Source organism: Neltuma alba, unplaced genomic scaffold (genome assembly GCF_004799145.2).
Source record: "Neltuma alba isolate B1F8T4 unplaced genomic scaffold, ASM479914v2 tig00012991_pilon, whole genome shotgun sequence".
In the NCBI taxonomy this organism is placed as follows: domain Eukaryota; kingdom Viridiplantae; phylum Streptophyta; class Magnoliopsida; order Fabales; family Fabaceae; genus Neltuma; species Neltuma alba.
In genome coordinates, this window is record NW_021637344.1 from 26215 (window position 1) to 36646 (window position 10432).

General features: G+C 38.3%; 2 protein-coding genes across 4 annotated transcripts; both read right to left on the reverse strand.

The window, feature by feature from the left end:
* Positions 1–529: 529 nt before the first annotated feature.
* Positions 530–3107, reverse strand: LOC114733266 (glycosyl hydrolase 5 family protein-like). The gene is made up of 4 exons (XM_028920696.1): positions 2699–3107; positions 1770–2017; positions 1166–1686; positions 530–1074 (listed from the first exon to the last, which is right to left on the reverse strand). The coding sequence occupies exons 1-4, from the start codon at positions 3101–3103 to the stop codon at positions 650–652; spliced, it is 1599 nt and encodes a 532-aa protein (XP_028776529.1). The 5' UTR covers positions 3104–3107; the 3' UTR covers positions 530–649.
* Positions 3108–5908: 2801 nt separating this feature from the next.
* LOC114733267 (E3 ubiquitin-protein ligase RGLG5) lies at positions 5909–9973 on the reverse strand. 3 transcript variants are annotated; one of them, XM_028920697.1, is made up of 12 exons: positions 9833–9973; positions 9218–9535; positions 8606–8690; positions 8380–8520; positions 8170–8283; positions 7916–8013; positions 7447–7526; positions 7274–7379; positions 7023–7150; positions 6724–6907; positions 6532–6588; positions 5909–6431 (listed from the first exon to the last, which is right to left on the reverse strand). In XM_028920697.1, exons 1-12 carry the CDS (start codon positions 9842–9844, stop codon positions 6351–6353), a joined length of 1404 nt encoding a protein of 467 aa, XP_028776530.1. In that variant the 5' UTR covers positions 9845–9973; the 3' UTR covers positions 5909–6350. The 3 variants fall into 3 exon arrangements, with proteins under 3 accessions (XP_028776530.1, XP_028776531.1, XP_028776532.1); XM_028920698.1 differs by having other exon boundaries at positions 9763–9972; XM_028920699.1 differs by having other exon boundaries at positions 9738–9972.
* Between the last annotated feature and the right edge of the window lie 459 nt (positions 9974–10432).

A 10432-nucleotide genomic window follows, 5' to 3' on the forward strand; every position in this document is an offset into this window, starting at 1 on the left:
ATCTCTGAATGTCCTCACCCCGCTTTAAAAAACGGAACCAAATTGCAAATCAAGTAATTAGCCACCCCGGCCCTACTAATTCAACTCCGGTGACCTAAATGGAGCTTTATTTTTTGGGTCAGAAAATGTGCGTCAAAGGCCCTAAATAGAACTTTCGTAAGTTGCGCCCATCCCCATTGTTCCAACATATCCATAGCCGCTCTAGGACTATTCATCAAAGCTCGTCTATTTCAGAAGCTCAATAGCAAAGGCCCACTATTAAAGCCAGCGTCGTTGATCGGACCTTATCTTGTTCTTCCATATAAGTATTTTCAAACCAAGTTCAAGGGTGTCTGGATTCCATGCTCACAAGATTTGAAGAAGCCACTGAACTGAGCGTTTTTAGATTTAAGGTGCCATCTCTTGCATTGAAGCCTTTGAGATTGGGTTTAGAATAGGAGAAGCACCTCAAGGAGGTCATACAAACCGTTCATGGTTTCGAGAAGATAGCGACAGAGAGCGCAACAGAGAATTGAGCGAGCAAGGCAACTTAACAAATGATCTGACCTTGTTATGGTCATGCCATATAAATCATTGGTACGGGACAAAGAAAGAGCAGATATTTGAAGATATTATTAAGATTACATTATACTGCTATTAATTATGGGGTTTAACCCCTTGTGCTGTCCACGAATTTGAACCATTGACTGGTAGGGTCACATGTTGAGTCGGTGCTCAAACATTTGCAAGCACTGGTGACAACGATGTTGTTGGAATCCACGTCCAGACAAACGGTGGAATTGTCGCTGACTTTTGATGACAGATGCATCTTAGAATCTGATATCATTTCCCACCGAGAGTCCGAATCAGAGCATGTTCCTGCCACTTTTACTGCCTTCCCCAATTGCCCTGCTTGCAAGCACAAGTTTCTTCCCTTCACTGGCACAATCCGCTGGTTTGTGTAATTCCAACCTTCAGAATCTGAGCAAGCCCCCAACGCTAATGGTTCAAGCCCACCAGACTTTCTTGAAACGCATAGACCCGTCAGTGGATGGAAAATCACTTGATGTGGACTACCTCCTGAAACTCCAGGCCCTGCATTTATTATCTCATAATCATTATAGAAATAAAACTTATTGACCTTCTGCAATTTATAGAATAAAAAAGGAGGAGACTTGAATATGACCTCGGAAAGGAACCTGAAGAGAAGAGATCCTCCGCAAGAAACCTGGATTCTTAACCTGGGCCCACTCTGCGTCAAGAACTCCATAATTCTCGGTGGTTCCCGGGACTCCTTCTCTGTAGTAGTAGCTGCCAACCAGAGACCACAGGGCCCAGTCGAAGTCAAGCTCAGCGGCGAGAGCCATGAAGCAGTGAAAGTACCTTATGTCGTTCAGGTTGGAACCTGTCAGGTCCATCCCGAACTCACTGAAAAACAGTGGGAATCCTTGGCCCAGCAAGAACCCTGAATGGCTCATCACATTTCCGGTTATTTGTGCACATGCTTGGTTTAGGTTTGTTGATACCCAAACCTTACCATTTGTGAAGCCGTACCAGTGAGCCTCGTACACTAGTTTCTTGCTGAATGTCAGAGTCGGTTTTCGACCCCCAAGGAACGACAAGTCGGTATCAAAACTTAACCCTGACAGAATCACCAAAACATCAGGGTTTGCCGAATGCACCGCCTCTGCTCCTCTTTGCATGTACCTGTCGTCGCCATTGTTATCAGAACAGGCATGACAATGAATAAGAATAAGGAGGTAGCCAGGTTAATTCTTAATGGGGATTACTTGAACCAATCGGGAACGTTTTGTCTGGGGCCTCGAAGCTCATTTCTCAAGCTCATGGCAACTACATGAGGAACTCCACGGAATAAGGTGGCCATCTTGGTGAGCCCCTGCACCCAGAGGTCAGGGTCGAAATGCTCGTCGCCGAAGAAGCCATTCCCATCTGTGCTGCCGCAGCACCACCCTGGGTCGGTCCTGTGATTGTCCAGAATCACCATCACGTCGTTGTCCCCGAGGTTTTTCACCACCGCCTGAGACCACACGCACAGACATTATCATTCCCATTGTTCGCCGCTATGTTCATGTTACACTCCTCGTCAATGTAACACTTGTCGCCATCAGTATTACTCTCCCACAATTGCAGTCCATCAGGGCAATCCACTATATCAAAGAGTTTTCAGGAAAAAAATGTCCCCCCACAATTCATTTTCCTCCAATTATTTAATGCTCATACAAAACTACTTCATATTTCACAGCTCACACTCATATTGATGTTTAGGGTGGCGTATACGCACCACATGCATCACTTTCAAATTAGGCACTGTGTTTCCACTAAAATTTGGACGTTTACACCGACACCACATAATATATATCAACACACAGATATATATCTTTCTTAGTTTCTTTCTTTTTTTCTAAACAAAATTCCTGCAGGTTCTACTGTATTTACAGCTAAATAAAAAAAAGTAATAATCTTCAAGGTCATGCGAAACAGCTTTTGTTAGTTGGTTAGGTGATGAAATGTATCCAGGCAAATATATAGTATCTTGTCAATGCCAGTCAGACATATATTCAATACGATATCTAGATTGAAAGTGTTCGGAAAAGATGCCACCTGGGCCATTTTTCCAATGTAGTTTGACTACGTTCGAACCATAAAGAAAAGCCGCGGAAACGTCCAATAAATAGGTGGGTGGTTGGTGACGATTTACCTGGAAAGCTTTAATGAGGGGAAGATCGATGATGTCTGGGTTTTTGGCTTGAACACCGGCAATGGCACCGAGCAGGCCAAGGTTCTGAAACGAACGTCTCACAGTGAGAGAACCCAGAGACTCATTTGTGACTAAATAAATTGGCCAAGTGAGCCTAACGCAGTTGAATCCCATGGACTTGATCTTCTTGGAGATAACATCAAGAGGCTGTTTATGGAGTCCCTCGGCCACCACAGTGTCCAAATGAGACACCCAGTTCACACACGCAAGCTTCACTCTCCCTCCACCCTCCTTCACCACCCACCTCGATTCTGTGTACAGTGCTTCACCGCTCACGGGCTTCATTGGGAATGCCAACACAATAATGAAAAAGAAAACGAAGACGAAAGAGGATAAACTCCCCATCGCTGGGCTCTCGCTCGCTAGCTATGTGAGAGATTAATGAAGAATGAGCCCGTGAGTGGCATTTTATAGTAAAGAGAGATCACAGATCAGAGATCATTGACGTGGTGTTGTGCTTTCTGCTGAGCTCACTTAAAGGCTGTCTTTTACTTGACTCGCTCATCATTGCTGCACTCTTGTCACTTTTTAGTATTTTCTTCCTTTTAGCTTTGGGCCATCTAGATTTTCTTCCTTATTATCAATTGCGGTACTTTATCTCATTTTCTTTTTCAGTATTTGGGTAACACTGTTTGCTTTTTGTGTTGCATCTCACACAAACTCGTCAAACTTACGGCACAAACGCGTACAAAGATACGACACAAACTCGTACAAAGATGGTAAAGTCTACCAAAAAATCGGAAAACAAAATTGTACTCTCTCCCTTTTTCAATATAAGCAATATTTTTAAAAATATGTCTTAAATGCTTCCCAAATTTTATTGCTTTTCTTAATATAATAAGAAAAATGTAATCATGTTCCAAAAGCTGCTTATGTAAAAACGGAGGGAGCTAGTGTTTATTGAGAGTGTGTTATTAACAACTAAAATGCGGAACTAACATCTAGCAAATGATCGAAAACTATTAAAATAAATTTAATAGTATCTTTGGTCCTTAATATAAGATCTTGTTTGATTTTTATTTTAGTCCTAAATATAATATTGAAATCCATTTTATGTCTCATATTTATCTATATTTTTTCAAAATAGTCCTTCTAATAATAGTAGTTCTAACCAATAAACTTGATTAATAAGAATATTTTAGAAAAGACAACATATATTTATTACAAATAACTAATTTAACTTATTTTTTTAGTCTATTCAAATTAGTTAATTAGCTTTTATATCTAAGAAGTGAGGTAGTATTCACTTACTAAAATCTGTTGATAAAATGATTTTATAAAAGTACGCGTCACTATATTTAAATAAGTAAACTAAAATATTTTGATACTTAAAATTAAAGATATTTATTGCTTATTAGTACAATAATTACATATTGAATGTTGTTAAAAGAATCCAAATCAATGAAATTTAAAAAGTATAAAAAGGGGGCAAAAAAAACAAAGAAATAAAGAAAGCGTCATATCACAAAGCCACATTCTAGCCATAGAAAAGTCGAATGATGAAAATTGAAACAATACTTGAAGAAGACAGGCTCCTGATAACAGATATGGCTTTTACTGGCATACCCGGCTGTGATTACTTAACCATTATATTATTAAGTAGATACAAATTCACCGATTCGTCAAGCAAGATGAACGTACCAAAAACCAACGTATAATAACGAAAAGCATGCAGTTGTCCAAGTGAAATCACAAATTTTGATAACATTGTTCCCATCCGTCCCGCGTTCGCTCTTAATTAGGCTGTCATGTGTAGAGCGCCCGCTAACTAGTACTACCACACGCAAATGCCATTCTCAAGCTAAAACACTTTTCCTCCAGATAATGATTGACATTTTTTTGTTGGCTATTTAAGTAACAATACTTCTTCAGAATCTCCATAAAAAAAAAAGTTTAAAATTACTAAATTTTAAGTCAGTTTTAGTGACAATATTTTAATAGGTTTTGACAACACTAAATTTACAAATAACAACATATTTTTATTAAAAAAATTATCTAAAATTTAGTAATTTTAAATTTTTTACGGGTTTCTTCCTTTCTTTATCTCAAATAAAATTACTACCCCAATAAAAAAATGACTCGTTTGGTTCGGAGTTGTTTTAGGATTCATTGTGAGCTTTGATCTCATTACCCATGTGATGACGCGCTTTATAAAGGCCTTTGTAAACTCCAAGCCTAGAATCATATTGGGGTTTTGGTGAGTCACATGATAGCTGTTTGGTTAAGTGGTGAGAGTTCAAATAAGCTCATTTAAATTTAAATAAGTAATTATAAAGCATGTTTATCCTGTTCGAGTAATTTTTATAAAATCATAATGAATTGTGATTTTACTTTTTCACTGTACTCTTAAGATAAACACCAAGGAGTAGCTTATGCGTTTAAAGAATGCCGATCAATCTTTATCAACTAAATTTTTTCCAATCTACCCTCTCACACTCTTCTGAAAATCTCTCATCAAATGATTATATTTAATAATTTTTATTAAATTCATGCATTTTTTGTAATTATATATCCATAAGTGATTTTAATAAATGAAAACCAAACGTAATTACAATTCTTAAAGTCACTTATAAAAAAAAATACATCTAAACAGAAATCATAACTAACCAGCATTATTTATAGCCGGTATCACTTATAAAATTCATGATGACTTAAAATTATGATAGTTCATTGCTAATTCAAGCGGGTACTTGACGACATTACCAAAAAAAAATTTTCTTAACCTATTAGCATTGAAAAATTTCAAAATAAATTGAAACAAAAATCATGTTTCAAATAATACGTGGGACAATTATCCCATTTCAAAACAGAAAGAGTAATGGGACCAACATGATAGGGATTTAACTTTGACATAAACGGATTGAGCGATGCGGCCGATAAGCCTGTGACTAGGTGATGCATGCGAAGACGAAGACTGACACCAAAACGACAAAATCCCTTTCGCAGTTTGTTGCACTTACCATTTGTCTTTTCAATCTACATAGAATTCACGTCCATCAAGGTTCAAGAATGCAACTTTTTCCTACGTTTCAGTATCTGTTCAGTTCGGGAGAAAATTAATATGAAAGTCCAATCTTGAATAGTGAAATTGGTGGCACGTGTTCTTCTACTAGATCCTGACATGTCTGGTTTTAATTTGGTCATGCGAGAACTCAGAAATTATGTACAACCGATTAAAATCGAATTGAATTTACAGCACACGGATCTAGTTTTTGATGCAACAATTCAAACTCTAATCCAAACGATTTTACAAAAGCAGACTCCATGAGGTCGAAACGACTAACACATATACAGTGGACATGGCCCGCCAGCATCAGGCATAGATAATAATACACTCTTCGTGCTTCAAAATTGTAAATTCAGTTTTGCGTTTCGAGCGAGAACCATATCCATCAAGTTAAAGACCAACTCAGATCTCTTTGCTTCTCCAGGCCGCCTCGAGAATCACTTTATGGCCTAAATTATTGTGCGGACACAACACAGGTTATCTGATCATAAAGTTTCATAGCTAACTCAATAGTTCAGGGCCACTTCACTTGCCAAGGATGCAAAGGCTACTGCCGCTGAAAGAGTAGGTTTGCAGTAACGCAAACTAGAAAAGCCTTATTCTGGTTTGAATTGTGCTCCGGCAAATGGGGCAGAGTTCAAGGTCTTCTCCACATTCACAACAAGTCTGCCGTGTCAAGAAATACAATGGAAATTAGGGAAGATTAATATGTTAGTCCTCCTCTTAGCACAGCCCTGAATTTGATAATCTATAAGCATGTAATTACCTGATGCCCACAACCAAATGCCATATCTTTCGGGCTGGTGAGACAAATTGGACAAACCTGCAGTTAATAATGTTTCCCAAAAGATATCGCTTAAAATGACTCAGAATATGGTCATGATCATAATATCAAGGATAATACGTCTTGGAAAAATGTGAAAGAAGTCCCTTAGGTTGGAGAATATGGTCTTAATACCTTATTATCATACAAAGAGTTTGAGGATGATTCTCCGCTAACTCCAGTATCATATCCAGTATATTGAGGCGTTCTCTGCTGAAAACTACTTGAGCGATAAGATTTAGTACTGCTGTTAGAAGAAGTCCTGTCATAAAGAGGTGGGGGTAGAGGAACCCTGTCTGGTGAGTGTCCTCTTCGTGCCCTACATTATTGATGAAGACATGAGAGATTTGTTGGTTCAGTTGTCGCCTCAGTATTCCATAATAACAGGCAATAGGTATCATTCATGTTCGTCTTAATGGACATTCATTTATTACCCAAGTAAGCCCAGCTCTAAGGTTGCCTTGTACTGAGAAGGTATCTCCATCAAAGCTGAAAGAGCAAAATCTGTCTCTTTTCTGGCTGAACTCACATTCCTTGACATTATTTCAGTGAAATTCACAAACTACATGCAGCAAGGAGATATTCACAGTTCAGAACTTTAATTCAAAAAGAATGTGTCAAAATTACAACATATATTCACATCAAGGAAATAAAGCAAAAGTGAATTACAACATATATTGATTACCTGAAAATTATCGAAGGTCCGAGCAGGAATGTTGTCGTCAAATTCCTTCATCATATCCCACGGTCCATCTCCCACTCCCACCAAAACTATTGATAGGGGATATTCACTGCAATTTGATGAAGAACATAAGAATACAGAGCGGTATTCCTGAGGAGAGATAACCAAAGACTTACCTTGCTTTTACAATTGCATCAATTGTTTTTTGTTCCTGTGGACTTAATTGGCCATGCTGTGTGTCAACGCTTCTGGTCACCTGTGGTAATATTCTGAATATCAATTTTCAAAGTCCCAGCATAACAGAAAAAGGGGCCATGCACTTAGTGCAGAGATTAGTGCAGTGTTGCACATCTCACAATCGATGGTAGGTTTTTTCTTTTCTACAAGATACATGTGATAGATGTGTATGTGTAATACAATGAACTGCACCAAATGACAGCATCACCAAAGCAAAACAGATGAAATTCCGAGGTCAGAATACAACGAAAACATTGTAGTTTCTTCACAAAAGATGTTTGGATTCACATTTAGCCATTTACTAGCTTGCATGCTGATAGCGTGTGATACTTTTGATGGCTGATGCAGAGATAGTCTGTGCAAAAGCGTATTTCTCAAAAGTTCGAAATCAGAATCAGATTTACTTACCTGTCCATCAGCAATTATGAGCAAAACATGATATTGGCCATTGCTTTGCTCAACTATAGTCGTAGCCATTTCAATAATAGGGGCAAACGAAGTTGGTCCTGTCAAATGAAAGCCTTAAGTTATTCTAGGCCTCAGAGAATTTAAGTGATATACTACCTCCAGTGTTAAATATAAGATCTCATTTATAGACTACAAACGAAGTCTTATATTTAGGAGCGGAGGTAGTATATTTTAGAAAATGGTGGCGGCAACACCTGCTAGTCGGAGACGAGGAACAATTTCTCTGTATCTTGTCAAAACTTCTTCAAACCCATTGCAGTATTGCTCTTCAGGATAGAAACTAAAGATATCTTGATCATGTGTTGATGCTGACGGGCCAAAAAGATAAGAAATATAATTAGGTCTGCAATTTGGGGAAACAAACATCTTTAATGGCAAGTACATAGATACAATAATGACATTACCATCTCCAAATCCAAAACAAGGAATCAAGTTATCTTCATCAAATGCAGACAAAGTTTTCCCAATAATTGAGATTGCTTGCTCATAAGGATTTTGACCACTTCCAACGTGATGTAAACTCTTTCGGTTGAATGATAACTTTCCTGAGTTTCAAAGTAGACATTTAGTGTCAGTGTCACAATTCACAGAAAAATAACCAAGCATCAAAATGAGAATAAGTGATTATACCTGTCCACTCATTACTCTTGGTGAAATCAATGCCAACAATGAGATTAGAAGATTCCAGACCAGCATGTTTAAGAGCAGCAGTAACCTGCATCCAATAACCACATCATTTGACCAGAGTTGTCAGTATGTCAGGAGATACCAAACTAAATTATATAACATGCACATGCAAATTTTATCAGACGAGTTGAAGTCATTGAAAAGATGCAGCCAATTCTATCAGTATAAGTCTATCACACAGTCTGAAAACTAAAGGCTTGAAAATAACAGGTGATACTTCTCACCAATATTTTAAGCAGAACAATTTACGCTTTACAACATCTCTTTTGACTTAAATAGAATATACTGGTTTTTTTCTTTTACTTTCTGTTATGTTTTGACCCTGAGACTGGAGCTTTCATTTGAGACATTCACATAACCTCTTCAGAAAATTATGAAGACCGGCATTAGAATTGCTAGCGGTGGATATAAATTAATCAATAACAACCAGCCAAACAGAGGCAAAAAAATGAAAGAACGGTTGACATCAGACCAGATCATATGCCTCCCATGCGAGACACAAGTCCAATAACTGGTAACTTAACAAAATCACAGACACAGGGCAACAGAACTAACCTCGTCAAGTGAGCGATAATCATCAGCTATTCTTGAGTATCTCCTATCCAACCTCCTATTAGGCTGAGACGTCTGTGACCCATACTCGTAAAATGGAGGAGGTGCGCTTGGATGTTGAGGTGCGTAGTATGGAATTTGTGGAGGGCGTGGTGATTGCGTATATCCATGGCTATCCCATCTTGAATAAGAAGGCGCAGACCCATACGACGACCCGTACCTCCGAGACTCCTCTTTCGAACTCTTGCCTCCCATAATCGACTCCTTCAGAATAAAACCCAGGAAACACAAAATGGCAACCAAAGCTGTCCAGGTTTCCAGCTGCAAAGCCATATTAATATTCAAGTCTCCTTGAAGATCAAAACAGAAATTACGAAGAACAAGGGAAAGCTAAAAACTTTGACCAGCAACAATTTAAAAGGAAAGATAATTTTTCTGGGAAACCCCAAATTAATGACTGGTAGAGCGAAACTGCGAGGTGGGAAATCCCAACAAGAAAAAAGAAGACCAAAACAAAGCTGACATGCAAGAGATTGCCGTTGACTGACTCAAAAATACGCCGACCAATTCAACGTTTCGGCAAAAAGTGAACGAGTAACTTGAACAGTTTTTTCATACATCCAGGTGCATTGATTCAAGAAGAATTGCAAAAAGTTGAGAAAGAAAGGAGCACGTTAGGAGTTAACGGTTCAAACAGGCGGCCTAACTTTTGCTTATTGCCCAAGCAGAGGGCAATGGATGAAGAAGGGTAATGGAGACGAAAACAGATGAGGTCAACCTTGACTCGTCTTAACTTTCTACCAATTTAAATCAAGTGGTATGCAATTATAGAATAATAAATATAGCTTCCCATAGAAAATCCGAACTGCTTCATCAGAGGATCTTATATACATTCCACGGGAAAATTTCATGTCAACAGGTAATTGGTGGATTTGGAGAAGTTTAATACTAAAATATGAAGGTCGCTGCTAAGTAAGCATTATCATCCTTCCTCGTAATGCAGGTGTAAATACGTAATAGCGTAGACGTCTCCGACGCCCGCAATCTGAAACTCCCAGGAAGATTACTCGGCTCAAAAGTCAGTTCTTTAATATCTAGAAACACGAATACGCTTGTCAAGTCCGCTAATAATTGAGTAAGGAGTTATTGCATTTGTATTACTCACATTCACACCGTAGGGGAGACTCGATTGATTTGTAGCTTTTAATGATTAGAATT